Source organism: Silene latifolia, chromosome 7 (assembly GCF_048544455.1).
Source record: "Silene latifolia isolate original U9 population chromosome 7, ASM4854445v1, whole genome shotgun sequence".
NCBI lineage: Eukaryota > Viridiplantae > Streptophyta > Magnoliopsida > Caryophyllales > Caryophyllaceae > Silene > Silene latifolia.
Genome location: NC_133532.1, coordinates 32,867,333 through 32,887,888, shown reverse-complemented (window position 1 = coordinate 32,887,888; position 20,556 = coordinate 32,867,333). Strand labels below are relative to the sequence as shown.

Below are 20,556 nucleotides of genomic sequence, written 5' to 3'. Positions count from 1 at the left end.
TTATATGTGTTTTTAGATGAATAAGATGAAGAAAATAAGAAGGAAAATTGGTCTCTTAAGGAAGAGAGGGCTACCGGTTTTAGGCTTAAAATTGGACCAATTTTACTTCAAATTTTTCCAACCTAGGAAATGATGTGAATAATGGGGTATTTATAGCAAAAATAAGGGAACAATCCTTAGTGGAAAATCCACTACAAAGGACACTTGTATGTCCTCATAAAAACCGAAACATGTGGACTACTTATGGTCCATTTCGGTTTTCGACATTTGCCCCACAAATGCTTATAAGTCTTATATCTTACATAATTAAATATTAATTTAATTATTTAACCCTTAAATAATATAAATTAACTACCAATGACTACTTAACTATTAAGTAATCATAAGACCATATTATCAACATACAATGTCAATATTAACCCATTTAGCTAATTTTACAACCTCTTGTAAAATATAATAGCTAATTGATTCTACCTCAAAACATATACTCATATCGTATAAAATTAATTAATTAACAATTAATTAATAAATTCTAATCATTTATTATTTAAATATCTCATAATTAAATAATAAATCTCTTTGTCCCGAGTTCGTAACCCGTCATCAAATAATACATTTATGTGACTAACTAAAAGTCAAATAATACAAGGAATTAATTATTTCGTATCTCATACAAACAATTAATTTATTCTATTTGGGCGTCATCCTATAGGTGTGACCTAAAGGGATCAGCTGATTATCGCCGTCACACGACAGTAATGTCAAACTCTAGTCAGCCAATAATTACCGATTAACGATGATCAGCTGACAAATAAATAAAATAAATCCCCGATATTCCTTTTACGAGATTTAATATGTAAACGCACTCATTGTGGAGGACACTACTCCAACAACATACCTGCTCAAAAAGAAACGGATACTGCTCTCTCATGGCCTCCTCGGCCTCCCATGTAGCTTCCTCGACCTCATGATTAGACCAAAGAATCTTAAGCAAGACGGTCTCACCATGTCTAGTCTTCTTAACCGGAAAGACGGTCTCACCATGTCTAGTCTTCCTAACCTTCCGGTCAAGAATCTGCTTGGGCACCTCAAGATAAGATAAGGACTCATCTAGCTCTATGTTCTCCGCTTCTAACACATGTGATGGATCACTCACATTCTTCCGCAGCTGAGATACATGAAACACATTGTGTACCCTATCCAAAGCAGACGGTAAAGCCAAACGATAAGCAACCTCTCCAACCCGGTCTAAGATCTCATATGGTGATATGAACTTCTGACTCAGCTTGCCTTTCTTCCCAAATCTCATGACCCCACGCATAGGAGACACTTTCAGAAGAAGCTTGTCCCCAACCTGAAACTCTATATCCCAGCGATGTAGATATGCATAACTCTTTTGTCTATCCTGAGCCGCTCTCATCCTTTCCCTGATCAGCTTAATCTGCTCAACCATCTCATGTACCATCTCTGGTCCTAAAACCACTGTCTCAGCACTATCTTCCCAACAAATTGGACTTCTACAGCTCCTCCCATATAAGGTTTCAAATGGCGCCATGCCAATACTGGTGTGATAGCTGTTGTTGTAAGAAAACTCAATCAAATCTAACCTCTGTTCCCAGCTACCACCAAAATCCATCACACAAGCTCGTAACATATCCTCAAGAGTCTTGATTGTCCTCTCAGTCTGACCATCTGTCGCAGGATTAAATGATGTACTCATCTTCAATGTCGTTCCCAAAGACTCCTCCAACTCTTTCCAAAACCTTGAGATAAACCTCGAATCTCTGTCAGATACTATGTCCTTAGGCACTCCATGCAATCTCAACACATTCTTCCGATAAGCCATAGCTAATTGTGCCTTAGTCCATGTATCTTTCATTGGCACAAAATGAGCCGACTTTGTCAATCGATCCATTATAACCCATATCATGTTGTTACCCTACTGACTCTTTGGCAAACCCACGATAAAATCCATAGAAATGGACTCCCACTTCCACTCAGGTACCTCTAAAGACTGAATCTTACCTTGTGGTCGTCGCTGCTCCCCTTTAACTCTCTGACATGTCAAACAACGGGTCACAAACTTAGTTGTTTCTTTCTTCATCCCAGGCCACCAGAAAGTCTTCTTTAAATCCTTGTACAGCTTGTCACCCCCTGGATGTACCGAATATGGTGTACAATGTGCCTCTGTCATGATTGTCTTTTTCAGCTCCTCGTCAATAGGGACACACCGCCTCCCATCAAACCTCAAACTACCATCTGTATGAATAGAGAATCTAGACACTATCCCTTTCTCTACTCCAGCTCTCCACTCCACCATCTTGCGATCCAACTCCTGTTTACCGCGAATATCATCATAAAGTTCAGGCTGCACTGTCAAATCTCCCATGGCATCCCCTTTCTGGTTCATATGTATCCCAAATCTCCCAACCTCATCTCTCAATCTCCTCAATGATATAGCTGTGCACAAACAATGTACGCTCTTCCTGCTCAAAGCATCTGCAACTACATTGGCCTTCCCTTCATGGTAGATAATATCTATGTCATAATCGCCAATCAACTTCATCCACCTCCTCTGTCTCATGTTCAACTCCTTTTTAGTGAAGATGTAATTGAGACTCTTGTGATCTGAAAATACCTTAAAGGTAGCCCCATATAAGTAATGTCTCCAAATCTTGAGAGCAAACACAACTGCACCCAACTCTAGATCGTGTGTAGGATAATTCTCCTCATAAGGCTTCAATTCCCTAGAAGCATAAGCAATGACTTTACCATTTTGCATCAACACACATCCTTAACCATTCTTTGAAGCAGATGTATACACTTCAAAGTTCTCACTCCCTTCAGGCAATGCTAAGATTGGAGTTGTGTTCAAACTCTCCTTTAATGTTTGGAACGCCGTCTCACAACTCTCATCCCAACGAAACCTGTTCTCTTTCCTCATCAAAGTTGTCTTAGGTCTAGCAATCTTGGAGAAATCTTTCACGAACCGTCGATAATATCCAGCTAAACCCAAGAAACTCCTGATCTCAGCTACATTCTTTGGTGCTTCCCACTTGGTAACTGCCTCAATCTTTGCAGGATCCACAGCTACCCCTTCCTTATAAATCACATGCCGCAGAAAGGCAACTTTCTCCAACCAGAACTCACACTTGGACAACTTGGCATACAACTCATGCTCCCTCAAGGTCTGCAACAATATCCTGAGATGCTCCTCATGTTCCTCCTTAATCTTAGAAAAGACTAAGATGTCATCTATGTAAACCACCACAAACTTGTCCAAAAACTGACTGAAGACTCTGTTCATCAAATCCATAAACACAGCTGGTGCATTTGATAACCCAAACGGCATCACCACATACTCATAATGGCCATACCTCGACATGAAAGTTGTTTTTGGTATGTCCTCCTCCCAAATCTTCACCTCATGGTACCCCGACCTCAAATCAATCTTAGAAAAGACTGTTGCACCAATCAACTGATCAAACAGGTCATCTATCCTTGGCAAAGGATACTTGTTCTTCACCGTCACTCTGTTCAGCTCCCTGTAATCTATGCACAACCTCAAGCTCTCATCCTTCTTTTTCACAAACAGAACTGGTGCTCCCCACGGTTATACACTAGGTCTATTGTATCCCCTCTCAATCAGGTCATCTAACTGCTTCCTGAGCTCCTCCAACTCCTTAGGACCCATCCGGTACCGTGCCTTAGAGATTGGCCCCGTCCCCGGTTTCAGCTCAACACTGAAATCTATCTCCCTCATTGGTGGCAACCCCGGAATCTCCTCTGGAAATACATCTGGAAACTCCCCCACAACTGGTATCTGCTCAACTGTTGGACTCTCTATCCTGTCATCTCTCGCATGGCACAAGATCAACGGGCACCCCTTCCTCAGATAGGACTTCAAGGTCACAGCTGCATTTAACTTAACTTTGGGTTTGACAACAAACCCACGATAAGACACACTAATCCCCTTAGGACCTCTCAGAGAAACTTTCTTTTGATGACAATCTATCTTAGCTTTGTACTTTCCCAACCAATCCATCCCGACTATCATCTCAAAACTGTCTAAAGGAAACTCTAGCAAGTCTACAGGTAGATCAACTTGCCCAACTAACATGGATACATCTCTATACAACCTCCCACATGATACAGACTCACCCGAAGGTATAAAAACTTCCTCTCTTACAGTCTCGTACTCTCTCAAATTCAACCTTTTAACATGACTCGAAGATACAAATGACTGTGACGCCCCCGAATCAAACAAAACAAACGTATAAACACCATTAACAAGAAAAGTACCAGTGATAACATGAGCGTCGTCCTCAGATGCTTTCTTCTCCATCATAAACAGCTTTCCACTGGTCTTCTGCCCACCTCCCTGGAAAGTACTAGCTGAAGTAGCCGGTTTAGCACCCGACCCCTGGTTGTTGTTGGTGTTCGTAGATGTCTTCTGATAAGAATTACCGCTATTGCGGTTACCTCCACCGTTGTTACTCTGGCCTCCCCTGTTGTTCCATGACCCAGCCGGTTTGTTGCTCGCATAACTCTGTGCCGGCCCCTGAGAAAAACTTCCTTGTCCCGGCCTCGGGAAACCCCCACTCACCGCACTTGTGCACTCATGTCTCTTGTGGCCTACACCGCCACAGTTAAAACAGGTCATCCCCCAGCTACTGCTACTATTCCCATGGCCACGCCCATGGAAGCCCCAACACTTAACCCACGAGCCAGATGAATATGCTCTCGCCTGAGTGTGGTTGCCCTTCTTGTAGTTAGATTGGCCTCCACCCTCACTCTCAGCCTTTTTTTCTCAGCACCTCTCTCTCGGGTCATCTCCACCGACCTCTCAGCTCTCCCCGCTCTCTCTTAAGCTTCCTTAACATCTTTAAGGACTCCCACATGTAGCTTCTCCATTATCTTGGGGGTCAACCACTTCTCAAACCTCAACGCCAGGTTTTCCTCACTCAATCCCATATCCTCAGTGTACCTAGCCTTCTCATTAAACTGTCGGTAGTACTCAGCCACCGTCATATCAGATGCCATCTTAAACCCATCAAACTCCTCTCTCAGCTTAGTCCTCACATGCTCTGGCACGAACTCTCGCCTCATAGCCTTACTAAAATCTTCCCAAGGAATAGCAGGTAACCCCTGCTTCACATACATATCTCTAGCATTCACCTTTACCTTATCCCACCACTCTCCTGCCGTCTCCCTCAAGTAGAACGCAGCTTGTTCCAGTTTCATCTCATCCGGGCAGTGCACCAAATCCAGGATGTATTCCATCTCTCTGTGCCAATTATCTAGAAGAATTGGCTCCCCGGTCCCCTTGTACTCTTTCGGGTTAAACCTCGCTATGTAAAGACTAATCTTTGAATGATCAACTTCCTTATCCTTCCCCACTCTCTTCAACGCATCTGTGAGAGCATCTTGGTGCTCCAACGTCTTTACTATGTCATCGACTGACATACTCTCAGCTCTAGCATAAAAGGGCGTTTCTCTTTGGCGGCATCTTGTAACTATATAAGAAAAGGTAGATATAAACACGCATACTATAACCCAAAACACGTATATAGCCTTCACAGACTCCACTCAATCGAGTACCAGAACCCACTCGATCGAGTTGAGGCTACTCGATCGAGTGCCCACCCTACTCGATCGAGTGCCTCGACTCCAGAACCTAATCAGACCTCTTGATCATAAACATACTCGACCGAGCTGACCAGCCACTCGATCGAGCGTCCCCTACTCGATCGAGTGCCCCTATGTACTCGATCGAGTACCCAAAAACACGATTCTGACCAGAAAAACATCAAACTACCTACTCGACCGAGTTACACCCACTCGATCGAGCACCTCACCTACTCGATCGAGTGCCCTCCACTCGATCGAGTCTTTCAGACTCGTATACACTACCCGCATGTGCATCTTACTTCCCAACATAATATACAACTTTTATAATTTCTATAAAATTAACCATACTACGTAACTCATTATGTAACTAACAAACGATCTATTCATATTATGAATATGCCACATCATAAACATACAACATGCTTTTCATCCATTTCAACATACGAATCACACATCTTTCATCTTCTACTCCATATCTCCAATTTTCCACATTCAACATCCAACGATTCATTACACATGCCGCTATGTACACATACAAACCAAAAGACAACACATACGACCTTGACACATACCCCATGTGACCGGTTCAAAATTGCAGGGCAAGTTCGCGGCTTTAGGATGTCTCCCAAGCTTTTGCATTAGCTCATATAACTTCTACCCCGGGTTCATTTTAGTTGACTCCCTATGTTCATTAGATTCATTTGATACCACTTTGTGACACCCCCATACTCTGAGTGCCTTCCAGGACCACTCAGGTATAAGAACGTCACCATCTCCGTTTCCCGAGGTAATGATAATCAAATGACAATAAAGAAACATAATTTAAATAGCCAAACTGTTTAAAGTGATTACAATTCCAAATCCAAACTGACAAAAGGTACAATACATGTTCTCAAAAACCAAATGTCTCAAAACTACTAAAGAAAGACAGCGGAAGACTCTAATCAGCTCGTGGTGACACGTCCCAGCTAGCCCATATGCCTCTAATCAAACCTGCTAAACAACTGCTCACCATCCCCGAATGGATCACCACAGTTTTTCAAAACAAAGACGGAGTCAGTACTAATCACACAATACAATCACAAAAAGACATGTAACAAAACAGCTCAACCGTCACATCAACCCAAACTCCATAATCAACTCCTCGTCACTGACTACACACTAAAGTGTGTAGCCCTGCCAGAGTACCCATCGCAACAGGTACTCCACACCACCAATGGGGGACCGCAGCCGTTCCTATCTAAGCCCCGCTCATCTCCATCGAACGATAAACCCAACTCCATTAATGTGCACATCCGTTCTGTGGCGGGTACCACAAAAGGCGAATCATAGGCGTGAAGCCACTCCCGCAAGTGACTCCCCTCAGCCAGGGGCACACCCCGAAGATCACAGACAGATACAATCAACAACAATCAATAACGATAAAATCCAACAACCGTCACAATACCAACATTATACTTATCAACAATCATAATCAAATCACCAATCCACATCATGTGACTAATACTGAGTAGGGAAACCCTACCTGGAATGCAAACACACACAGCAGACAATCTTAGCAGCTATCTCAAAACCTCTCCTATACGAATCCTCCTCCTATCACATAATCATACAATTTCTACGTACACAACTAATCATAAAACCGCCAATCCCATAAATTAGGGTTTAAACAATCTTCACCAAACGTTATAAAATTGGTATGTAGGACTTACCCTTGACGCAAGGATCACAAAGACACAAAGAACAATGAAATCCGACCTCTCAAGCTCCGGGATTTGTAATAATGCGGATGAAGAGAACAACGTAGTTTGAAATCTCCTTTGAGTGATATAGGTTTATAAAAAGTGTTTAGGGAAGAAGACGACGTAATATAAGTACTAATCCGCATTATTAACAAAACCCGTCAAAATATTACCCGTTAACTGTCCTACTCGATCGAGTGCCACTTACTTGATCGAGTGCCAAGGCTACTCGATCGAGTACCCTACAGACAGAATACTGTTTCGTAAATCAAAACACCCTTACTCGACAGAGTAAGGCCCACTCGATAGAGTACCCAGAGACTCATAAAACCGTAGTATTACACCATGGGCGTTGTCAACAGCAACCGACTCTAACTCCAAGGACGGAGAACCTCAGCCACGAAAGAAGGAGCTCCAGTGTAGCTCTCCCAGGGCTGGGGTACACACTAAAGCAAGAGGATGGGAGGTCATTCCTATGACCGCCTCTAAACAAAAAAAGAAAAGATACAAGAGAAGATCAAGATACTTACGCTATCCAACTTTAGGGCGTTGACGCACCTCCTGCAGACATTGTAAGAAGATCGCTGACTCTTCCGACGGCACATGATCCAGTCCCTGATAACAGGGTACTCCCTCGGAGCGTCCGCCGCCCTCTTGGGCGCAAAACTGGGAATGTAAGAGTACACCCACGTCTGCAGACAAATAATAATGATTACAAATTATTCTCTACAAAATGATCTTTCATGTTTTCGAGGGTAAATGGAATAAATGACAAATTGATCTCTCATAGTTGCAAGGAAGGTGCATACCTCCAACAGGAGTCCAGGACTGACAGTGGCAAGAGAAGTCCCAATCTCCATCAACACCGGATGAACCGTGGCCCTCACGTAGCGAGTGAGGACTGCAAAACGAAGGGTAACCCTGTCCCAACGACCTAGGCTACCCAAGTCAACAAGAAACAGAAGAAGCTTCGTCGACAGTCTCACCCCCTTGTCTCCGAGCTAAATTGAAGACAAGAACCACCACAACCACAAACGAGCCCTCTACTCAGCAGTACAAGGTTGTGGAGGCACCGCACGTCTGCCAATCCTCACCGTAGTCGGGACCCTACCACCAAAGTAGTCCCTCACGTAGGAACTCGACACTAAACACGGAACCTGAGCCGCACTCGCAGCCAGGTTCCAGCCGATCAAACTCCTCGCCTCGGCCGAGTCCACTCTCATTGCCGTAAACGGCCACACCACCGGCTTCTATCCACATGACAGACCCGAGATCATGTCGGAGTCCTCCAGAGTGACCCCGATCTCTCCAAAAGACATTTGGAAAGTCGAGGTTGTGTTCCAAAATCGATCAAGAAAGACTCGAATCAGGCAAAGGTTGGGTCGAATCTTCCTTTCCTTGATCTCTCTCCAAGCCCGCACCAAGGCACCAAAAGCTCCCTGCTCTATGATGGCCTGCTCCTCCTCCGTCAGCTTCCCTAAGGCATCCATCATCGTCGTGTAGCCGGAAAAGGACCTCATGTTTCTGGCATCCTATATCAATTCAAGAGAAAGTTTATTACGCATAGCAAATGACAAGCAATGAACAAACAAGAAAGGAATGAAATAATGATAGGCGAATTTACAACGAGAAATGAATAAAAGAAATGGCAAATGGAAGGCTCACCATAGTCCTCGCCGTCCTGTACGACAAGTGGCTCTCTCCTGCATAAATGATATGTCTGTCATCCCATTTCTCGGCCCACTCCGGCGCTCCAACGAGCTGGTGGCCGCCTCGTCCCAAGTTGGCCCTCCGTGGGGCCTCCTCCCCTTCTAAGTCCTCCTCCATCACCTGGACGGTGGAAGGCTAGAGCTCAACGTCAGTCTCCATGAAGTCTCTCCCCGATGTAGAATAGATATCCTCTGCAATCAAAGCGATGTGAAGCGATATTAGAAGCATTTTCAAGCATTTTTTCAAGCATTTTCGATCGTAAAAATGGCATTTCTGGCCATCCTTGGCCTCGACTTGCAAGGTCTAACCACCCGTATGATAAGATGGGTCAAGAATAGTTCAAGTCTAAGCCTAGTCGCAGGGTTGAGCCGAAAATTCGGTAGCATTTCGCTACAATGTGAAAAATGCCAATAAAAGTGTCCCGGAGGAGCTGTCACAAATCGAACATCTGACATGATAGAAAGTTTACCCACTACTCAAAGGTTCCAAAACACCAAGTTTCATAAAAAAAATGGGCTATTATAGGGCCATTTTCGAAGGGTTTTACGGTTTAGCAAAGAAACCGTCACATTTCGCCCTCAAATCCTTAATACTCAACGAAAATTCGAAAGGGATATATGGTTGTGTTCCTAACATTGCCAATTACGCATTTCTAATGTCAATTTCATGAGGCAAATCCATTTGAGGAAAAAGCCGCAAATTTTCGATTATATGGGTATTAAAAACCCTAATTTTTCGACCTAAAATCAAGCTCAAATGCGAATTAAAGCAAGTGCAAGATACATACCTTGATTAGTCATGCTTTATGGCGAGATTCGATCAAGTTTTCGATGGAATTTGGTTGGGTTTTGATAAAGGAATGAAGAATTTGTGTCTTTGAAATGAAATAAAAACACGACTGAAAGTCGGGTTTTACCCAGACAGGGACAAGCCCAGGAAAGGACGCAGCACTAGTTGCGCCTCTTCCAATGGTCGAAGCTCCGGCTGCGCCTTTTCCTCAACAGGTTTCCTTCAGAATTCGTTAAAATTCATTATAAGTCCGTTGTTTGTGGGCCCAGGCTTTGTGCGCCTTTTCCTCAACATATGGATCTGTTTTGGCGTTCATTTCGTCCAGATCATCAATTTCATCGATTCCAACGGCACATCATTGGCGATCTCGACGCGGCAGTATTGCTCCAGTCTTCATTCTCCCCAGCACGACAGTATTTTGTAGTATTGCTCACTCAAGATTTCTTCCATGACGATCAAGATGTTCCTAGTCGTCAATATATTTGTTCCCAGCGCAACAGTATTTTGCAGTATTGCTCACTCTAGATTTCTTCCATGACGATCAAGATGTTCCTAATCGTCGATATTTTCCACAACGAGAGTTTGCTTGAGGACAGAGACAGGCAGATTCCCAAAGTCATCTGTATTGTTTCCCGCTGTGAGTTTGCTTGAGGACAGAGACAGGCAGATTCCCAAAGTCATCTGTATTGTTTCCCGGCGAGAGTTTGCTTGAGGACAGAGACAGGCAGATTCCCCCAGGTATGATTTCTTCTTATGGCTGGCGAGCTCCTTACATAGTCTAATGGACTTTAAACGACCCTCCTCGATAGTCGACAGATTCTAAAATGTTCCCGACGACAGGTCCTTGGTTCAGACCCCTAGAGCCGCCTCGCGTCGCCATAGTCTTGAGGTTGTAATCTTCGATTGACCTGAGGGCTATACTTTGCCTTTTCCTTGTCCAACCTCAGTCAAAGTGGGGGCTCTGTAGACACCTCATTTTTGCACCTCCCGCTAAACACCCAGTGATGATTGGGCCGCATGTTTAGCATATGTCGCGATTTTATGACGTTTCGTAAATCGGTTAATAAAAGGTAACTCGTACACTTGTGTCTACCCCTTGGTTGTCATCTGAGTGTCATTACGGTCGTTTTGGCAGTAATTAGAATACATTTGGAGTCCGGGTCAAACATCGTCTTCATTTCCTAAAACCGTCAAATACCGAGTCAAAAACTAATGTGCTTGTCTAGCTAAGGTTAGGATATCATAAAATGTTATGAGTATATCTCATTTTTGAGTCCCATGTCACTTCTTTGGGCTAAACTTAAAGTTTACAATACAAAATGTACATTTCATTTAGCTAAAATGACAACCTGACATTTAGGCACGTTTTACGAGGTGATAACGACTTTTTTGGGTCTGGCCTATTTCAGAGAAAGTTCTAGATATTTCTCTTAGCTTTCCAACGCCACCAAAATCACTTTAATCCGAGTCTTGTAGAGAAAGTTATGCTTAAAATACGACAGGCTGTCAAACGCGCTTTCTCGCGCAGAATAATACTACCCGAGAAAGGACGCAGTAAATGCTGCGCCTCTTCCAAGGATCGCAGCATCTGCTGCGCCTTTTCTCAAGGCTTTCTATTTGTCCAAGTTTCCATGTTTCAACCAAAGTCGTTGTTTCCGGATCTTTTCTTCCGTATCCTATTCTTACCATAGTTCCTCCATGTGATTAGTAATAATAGAGGCCTTTGCCTCACATATTTTTCACGCGAGTGTTCGCCCTTCTCTTTTCCCTTTGCATTCTAGACCACGCTCTTCGCTTTCGACGCCTACGTGCTTGATCAATCGACCACGTAAGCTCAGATCATTCTCAGTACCAGTCACGTTTGCATGACCGACCAATTTGACCACTACACAATCAATTAATCAGTCTTTTAAATCCTTTAACAAGGACACTTTCATATTTGCATAGATCGAGTGGAGTTACCGCTAAAAACCGATTTAGTTAAATCTTGCGACGCAAACACGTAAGTCTGAGGGTGTAAAATCCTATTCATTTTATTGTACCTTTTATTTTGTATCATTAATGTAAGGTTTATATCAAAAGAATGCTCAAAACCGTCTTAAAATCCACCATTTAAACCGTATTTACAAAACAGCAAAGATCTGACATCGAGAAGAAACGCAGCAGCAGCTGCGCGTCTTCTAGAGGCTGTCGCTGCTGCTGCACTTCTTCTTCTTCCTCGACCTTCTGCAATTTTCTATTTCTTTTATTTCTTTCGTTTCTTTTGTTTCGTTTCAGCATATAATCATGTTTTATTATTTCTTTTCAAATTATAACGTTTAATCCCGACATAAATCCCTTATAATTCAATATTTGCGGGTTTTCGTCATCTATTTCAAACCCGGATTTTAGACGTTCGATTCGTTCATATCGATTCTCTGGAATTCTTCTTTTGTACATAGTTTGTTTAATTTCAATTCACCCTTTGTATATAATTTTGTTTATTCAAATTTGTTTTCGAGTTCAAAGTTTGTTCCGTTATTAAATCCGACACGAGTTCGTATTAATCATGCAAATCGATGTAGATTATCACCTTTAATTCATTTTATGACAATACTAGTATGCATGTAATCCGCTAAATTACTTCTACTTGAGTCGTATATCAATAATCGATCCTACATTTACCAACGAATATTAAAAATCCGCGGTTCTGAGTTAACAGAAAGAGCCCAACTGGAGAACAGATGCAGGAAGAGCTGCGCCTCTTCCAGAGGACGCAGCAGATGCTGCGCCTGTTTTGGGTTGGTTTCTGTCCCTGAACTCTTTCTCGCTTTGACGTAGCTTCTAATTACGTATTAAATCAACTATTATTTCATATTATCGCCTCTAATATGACGTAGTTTTCACCTTTTAATCTTAATTCTTTTATTTTCTTCTTCAAGATTTCGTTTTGAGCGTGCTTTTAACCTAGATCAAATAAAGTCTTGTAAAGTTTGTAATTTTAATTATTGTAATTCATTTATGGTAATTATTTTAATGTATGATTTCATTGTATGGCATTCACATGTAATTAATCTAACATCTACTTCGACCAAATTGTTTGCTAAAACACGTGTTAACCGATATAGTCTAATTTCACATGCTAGGATTAATTTATGTTTGTTGCATTGCATGCATTACATCGACAACATATCAAATATGAACCATTGCCCTAATCATTAGTAGAGGCCGCTATGGAGGCGGGCGTGATTTGGGGTTCAATTAAAGAGGTTCCTAATACGTACCCTCACCCCTTACTCCAGATCTCTGTGACCATCTGTGTTCATTGGCATCCACGAGAGTCATTCTAGACATAGAATGCTAAGGGAAACGAGTTCTTAGTGTTCATGTCACTACTTTGTGTCTTGACATGGCACGAGGTATTCGAACGGTTCCAATTTCCCATAAAAATTGGTAGCGACTCCACAAATGGACGCTTATTCAAGCGCTTTTACACGCGCCGCCAGTTGCCTATGTCCACATGATGTGTGATCTAGGCCGAACCTTTGTTGATTGATTGAACTTATGCATAGTAAGTGAGGTTGGGTTGTATGTTGAGGGATATTGTGGTTGAACATGACTTGAAAATCTTGAATTGATAAATAAATGAGATTGAATGGTGGAATAGTGAGAAGGCAATTGAGGTACCTAAGGTTAGAATAAAGTGATAATTTGGGTTGTTCATAATTGTGAGAATATGTAAATTGAATTCAAGGATTGACGAGAATTGATAGATGATAGCAAAGATTTACGAAATAGGAATATTAGAAGATATTAGGTTGGATTGGAGGTGACCAAGGAGAATTGAGGGTGCAATATATCTAGTAAAGGTCGTAGTGAGAAATTTATGGCGAAACTATTTGAAAGTCAGTGTACATGTGTGATATGGTAAGTGATGATCATATTATGGGATATTCTACATGGTACCCCTTAATTTTTCGACTTTCTACATGGTACCCCTTTACTTTTTAAAACATACATGGTACCCCTAATTGTTGTCATTATCACTAAGTGTACCCCTAAACTTTATTGTTCGTCAATTAAACTCAGTTTTTGGTTTGAGTGATGACTTGGATGCGTAACCAAACATGTCATTTATTATCTCATGACATAAGGACTCTATTATGCTCAATATCCATCTCGATCCTAATATTTATTTTTATATATGGGCTAAACAATTTTGACGGAAAATTTATTGATTCCCTACCAAATTGTCACGTCTAAATATGGATATTGAGCCTAATAGAGTCCTTATGTCATGGGAATGATAAATGACAAGCTTGGTTACGCGTATAAGTAATCACTTAACGCCTAAAACTAAGTTTAATTGACGGAAAATAAAGTTTCGGGGTACACTTATTGATAATGACAACAATTAGGGGCATCATGTATGTTTTAAAAAATGTAGGGGTACCATGTAGAAAGTCAAAAAATTGAAGGGTATCATGTAGAATATCCCTCATATTATTTTGCCGACGTCGGCCTTTTTCGGGGGATGTTATTCTGTGAGACAAAGAGACGAGGTTGCCCTTTGAAAGTCGGCTTTCGGGAATGTTAATTATTACATAAAGTTGTGGATTTAGTATTACCAAGCTTGGTTTTTGATACGTTTATTTTATATAAGGTTTTTACCTCATTTTTACACGCATTTCTGTACTATTTATGTAGAATCTAGCTACAAATACCCCCGAATAGTCTACTTTGGTTTGTCTTGTGTAAATTGCAGGTACAGACCAGAAAGAAGATAAAACGAGCCTAAACTTGTCTCATTTGCATGCATTTGTTGGGAATAAGGAATCAGAGCTTGGAATCTATCACTTAAAAGACGCGTGAGCTGACCTCAGAAGGTGTCAAGATGTCCTACGTGCTAATATAGCTCGATCGACCACTTTTCAGTCGATCGAATGCTTTATCTATTGAAGATTCACTCGATCGAGTTGTTTTTATACTCGATCGATAGGGCTGAAACGAGAAGTACTCGATCGAATGGTTTTCTGTTCGATCGAGAGGAATTGCTGGATTTGATCTCGATCGAGTGGTTTGATTTCACTCGATCGAGAGGTTTTGTCATTATATACGTTTTTTTGCCTTATTTCGAGTGGGCTTTGTAATTAGGATTTAATTAGGTTAAGTAGTACGTGAAACTACTTCTTCTTCATGAGTTAGACCTCAGCATTTTTCTCCCTTCCTCTCTACTCTCTTATACTCTTACTGGAAAACTATTGCTTGGATCGAAAAACTTGTAATCGGTATCTCTTTCTTTAATCTTAATATTTATCTTTTGCTTCTCTTTAATTCTTTCTCTCTTTATTTACATTTGTTATCATGAATATTTTGTTGCTCGCTACCATGTTTAATCCTTCTTGTTTATGTATGATTGTTGCTATTCCAATAATAATGCATAGCTAAATCCTTCGCTAAGACATAGGGGAGCCATGATTTTAAGGGATTTGTAAATTGAATTATTAGGTTTAATGCTAGTTTAGTTTATGTTGTTAATCGCTACATTTAATTGTTTCTGCCTAATTGAGTCGACGCAATTAGTCATTAAACTACAGTAAACCTTGACGTAGATCGAAAGATTGGAAAGGGTGAGACCTGTAGCGAACATTAGGGCACGTAGTGGTGCTTTAGGGCGAATTGAGACCGGAAGGAGATTTTCACTGCCCCATAGACAGTACTTGCATTGACCTGAGACCTAGACTGCATGACTAATGAATCATGGTTAACCGACTGTCTTAGTTGTTCTCTCTCTGTTTGGTTAATCTTTACTCCTTTGCCTTTCCTCTCTTTGTTGAATCTCATTAGATTAGAACAACCCTTTCAACCCCCTCCCCCCCTCCCCCCAGAATTGGTTACCTAGACGGACTTAATTAAGGCTGACATTTTCCCATCTCCATGTGGAGATCGACCCTACTTGCTGCTAACTTCTGTTAGTTGTATCTAGGTATTTATTTTTGGTAACTGACGACGGTATTAAATTTTGGCGCCGTTGCCGGAGAGGTGGCGCAATTTTGTTGCTTGTATTAAGTTTGTCTCTCATCTCAAGGAATTTATTCCTTGAGATTGATCTCATATTTTTTGTTAGTTCTTGATAAGTTTTGCAGGCTATCCGTTCTAGAAGAGAACATTGTCGTACCTGCTTCACTGTAAATTCTATATTTTATGTATAGCCAGTCATTCAGAGCCTATGGTGGATTCCCCTCCAAAAGGTTTCCTATTACCCACTACTGATTCGGGGACCTTTGGAATACATCCCTCTTACATACAACTGGTCGAGAGAAATCTCTTCAGGGGGGTACCTGGAGAAGATCCGTGCAAGCACATAGAATTTTTTACAGAATACTGTTCTACCATTCCTCTTGCTACTGGGGTGACACAAGACAGAGTAAAGGGAGTTCTTTTCTCTTTTTCCTTGACTGATGTCCGGGAATGGTTGAGAGATTTAGACAGGGAAGCTTCCAGTGTAACTTATTGGAATTCCCTTGCCTTAGCCTTTTATAGGCGATATTTCCCACCACAGCACACTAATGCGTTGAGAGATCAAATTATGGCATTTGAGCAACTACCTACTAACGGGGCTTGAACTAGGTTCAAGAAGCTCGTCCTTTCTGTGCCTCATCATGGGTTCAAGCGCTGGTTCTTATGTACCCAATTTTACAATGGGTTGTATCCGGACCAGAGGGCTATCCTTGATAATGCAGCTAAGGGAAGATTTCAGAAGAATGTAGAGGATGATCAAGGGTGGCATCTTATTGAGGAGATGGCCATCCATGTTGTTGAATATGGAAATCCCCGAGAAGGTTGGCATGTGAACGAATTCATAGTAGCTGAGGTGGAAAGTCCTAGCGGAAGTCTAGGTAGTCCGGAGATTATACAGACCATGGGTGAGCACGAACAAGTGTGTGCTATTACTGAGCATGAGATAATATGTGGTAGATGCGTTATGGAAGGGCATGACCCAATCGGTTGTATGGCAAATGTAGAGCGTGTCCTTGCTTATCAAAAATTAAGGCAAGGAATTCCTTTTTCCAAATTATATGAAGACTTGACCTCAATGATTACTTCTACTCCTTCTACACCAACGCCGCAACTGGATTCCCCCTCTATTAATGGGGAGTTAGCCGAATTGAAATCCTTGGTATTGAACTTAACGCAACAACTTGGAGAGCAATGCAACAAGGATAATACCGCTATTGTGGAGCTAAGAGAGCAAGTTGCGCAATAAACACTCGCGCAAAACCAAGCGAACCAACCACCCTCGTGCAACCCAATCAATGCCATTAATCTCCGAAGCGGTCTCACTTATGATGGACCGGAAATCCCGGAAGATGGGGTTGTGACAGCTAATGATACCCCGGATGACGAGTTAGAAAAGTTAATTCACGATAACCCTGTTGAATACCGTCCTGTTACTCGATCGAATGAAATTCCTGTTCGATCGAGTGAATTAGCCCCTCCCATTACTCAATCGAGTATAATTCCAACTCGATCGAGAAGTGCCCAATTAACAGATCTCGATCGAGGAGAATATTCCTCTCGATCGAACACTTTGGCAGAAAAAGTCACTCGATCGAGTGATTCTGGGACTCGATCAAGTGAACCAGAAATTCAAGAACTTGATCGAGAGGTTCAAATGCCTCGATCGATTGATTCTCATGACAAAACCATTCGATCGAGTGAAGAAACTTCTCGATCGAATACCAGAACAAGCGGAGCTTCAATTTTAATATCTAATTCCGCTACCGTGTCACCTTCCCTTGCTGTGAAGGCGTCACGTGCTGATAATGGTAAAGAGAAAGATGCAGGCCCACTCATTGCTACCAGAGTGCCCTATCCAAGACGTCTGAAGGACGCTAAAGTTGAGCGACAGTACGGTAAGTTTGTAGACGTTGTCAAGAACCTCCAGATAAATGTCCCTTTTACCGAACTTGTTACCCAGTTACCTACTTACGCTAAATTTATGAAAGATATTGTGACGCGTAAGAGAGAGCTAAGTGAATTTGAGATTGTTGCTTTTATGGAAGAGTCTAGTAATTTACTTTTAAATAAGGCTCCACTTAAAATGAAAGACCCGGGTAGTTTCCCTATTACCTGTATTATAGGCAATGAAGTAATAGATAAGGCTCTTTGTGATTTAGGAGCCACTGTCAGTGTCATTCCTCTGTCTGTCTGCAAGCAATTTAACATGGGTCACCTTAAAATGACAAATATTACATTACAGATGGCTGATAGATCTGTAAGCCGACCCTTGGGTATCTTAGAGGACGTGCTTGTAAAAGTAGGCAAGTTCTTTATACCAGTGGACTTTATCGTTTTAGACATAGCTGAGAATACCCGCATCCCAATTATACTAGGAAGACCATTCTTATGTACAGTTGGGGCCATTATTGATGTCAAACAAGGGCGTTTGACTCTTGCAGTAGGGGACGACGCGATTACTTTCAGTCTTCCTAGTACTTTGGCTCGGCCAATGATAGAGGATACATGTTATTCTGTTGATATTGTTGACGAGTCTGTCTATGACTTTTGTTCGGGTTCTTTTATAAAGGATCCACTAGAAGCCCTAATGCTTTTGGATGAGTGTGCAGATAACCCAGATAACAATGACGCTGTGTTGGAATTGCTTGAAGCTGCTTTGGATGAGCATGAACTCACTGACGCTGAGGGAGAGAAAGTGGAACAAATGGATCAGTACTCTTTGCGCCATAGAGGTAAAGGTACCTGAGCGTAAGCCTCTTCCCTCTCATCTTAAATATGCTTTCTTAGATGATACCGAGAAATATCCAGTCATTGTTAGTGCTAAACTTGATGATGATCAACTGACTGCTTTGTTAGCTGTGCTTAAGAAAAACAGGAAGGCTATGGGTTATTCGTTGGATGACATCAAGAGGATTAGTCCAGATATTTGTATGCACAGGATTGAGCTGGAGGAAGATCACAAACCTTGCAGACAAGGCCAGCGCCGGCTGAACCAAAAGATGCAAGATTTTGTGATGGCTTAGGTAATGAATCTGCTTGATGCAGGTATAATCTATTCTATTGGTCATTCTAAGTGGGCGAGTCCATTTTAGGTAGTTCCTAAGAAAGGAGGGACTATTGTGGTCACGAATGAGAAAAAGGAGTTAATACCTACAAGAGTAGTAACTGGCTAGCGGATGTGTATTGACTACAGACAGCTGAACGCCGCCACAAAGAAAGATCACTTTCCCCTTCCTTTCAATGATCAGATGGTAGAAAAGTTAGCTTCCCATAAGTTTTTCTGTTATTTAGATGGGTACTCAGGGTTCTTTCAGATCCCTATTCATCCGGACGATCAGGAAAAGACTACCTTCACTTGTCCTCACGGTGTTTTTGCTTATCGCAGGATGCCTTTTGGTTTGTGTAATGCCCCTTCTACCTTTCAATGGTGCATGATGGGGATATTTTCTGAGTATATTGAGTCTATTATGGAAGTTTTTATGGACGACATCAGTGTTTATGGAAGTGACTTTTCTAAATGTTTATCTAACCTTGATAAATTGTTGCAGCGCTGCATTGAGGTCAATCTTGTGCTAAATTGGCAGAAGTGCCACGTTATGGTCAACGAGGGAGTTGTCTTAGGGCACTTAGTTTCTGACAGGGGTATAGAAGTTGACAAAGCAAAAGTGGAAGTGATTCAGCAATTACCTCCTCTTATTAATGTTAAGGGAGTGAGGAGTTTCCTTGGTCATGCTGGCTTTTATCGCCGGTTTATCAAGGACTTTTAAAAAATTGCTAAACCACTTACACAGCTGCTGCTTAAGGATACCCCTTTTTGTATTTACCGACGAGTGCCTTTCAGCTTTTAACAGGTTAAAGCAGGTCTTGATTTCGGCACCGATTATACAGCCTCCCGACTGGGATTTGCCGTTTGAGAACATGTGTGTCGCTAGTGACTATGCACTAGGAGCGGTGCTAGGCCAAAGGAAAGAAAAAGCTTTGAATGCAATTTACTATGCGAGACGAACTCTGGATGAGGCTCAAGTGAAGTACACCACCACGGAAAAAGAGCTGCTAGCTGTGGTATATGCGCTAGAAAATTTTTGTTCTTATCTGATAGGGTCAGAAGTTACTGTTTTTACTGACCATGCAGCACTGAGACACCTTCTTGCTTAGAAGGAAGCTAAACCATTGCTGTTGAGATGGATAATCCTTCTTCAGGAGTTTGATTTGCAGATAAAAGATAAGAAAGGTGCTGAGAACATTGTAGCTGATCATCTATCAAGACTGTCACATCAAGAGGGAGAAGATTCTTTACCTATTGATGATTCTTTTCCTGATGACTCTTTGTTTGCTGTTTTGTCTTCTATTATTAACTAATATCCTTGGTATGTAGATTTAGCTAACAACTTTGTCAGTGGCACGCTGCCGCCTGACCTTTCTCATCAGCAGAGGAAGCGTTTTCTGTATAACGTTAAGCAGTACTTTTGGGATGACCCTTATTTATTTAAGGAGTGTCCAGACGGTGTCTATAGACGGTGTATTCCACAGTGGGAGACCAAAGTAATCTTGGAAGGCTGTCACTCATCCTCCTATGGTGGTCACCACGGTCCATCGCGTACCGTGGCTAAGGTACTTCAGTTTGGTTTCAACTGGCCCACTTTGTTTGCTGATGCTAAAGCTTTTGTTTCATCTTGTGATGCTT

The 20,556-nt window shown here is 41.9% G+C and overlaps 1 protein-coding gene across 1 annotated transcript; it reads left to right on the top strand.

The window, feature by feature from the left end:
* The first annotated feature begins 16,080 nt into the window (after nucleotides 1–16,080).
* LOC141589937 (uncharacterized) lies at nucleotides 16,081–16,476 on the top strand. Its single transcript, XM_074410557.1, has one exon. The coding sequence runs from the start codon at nucleotides 16,081–16,083 to the stop codon at nucleotides 16,474–16,476; it is 396 nt and encodes a 131-aa protein (XP_074266658.1).
* Nucleotides 16,477–20,556: the final 4,080 nt, after the last annotated feature.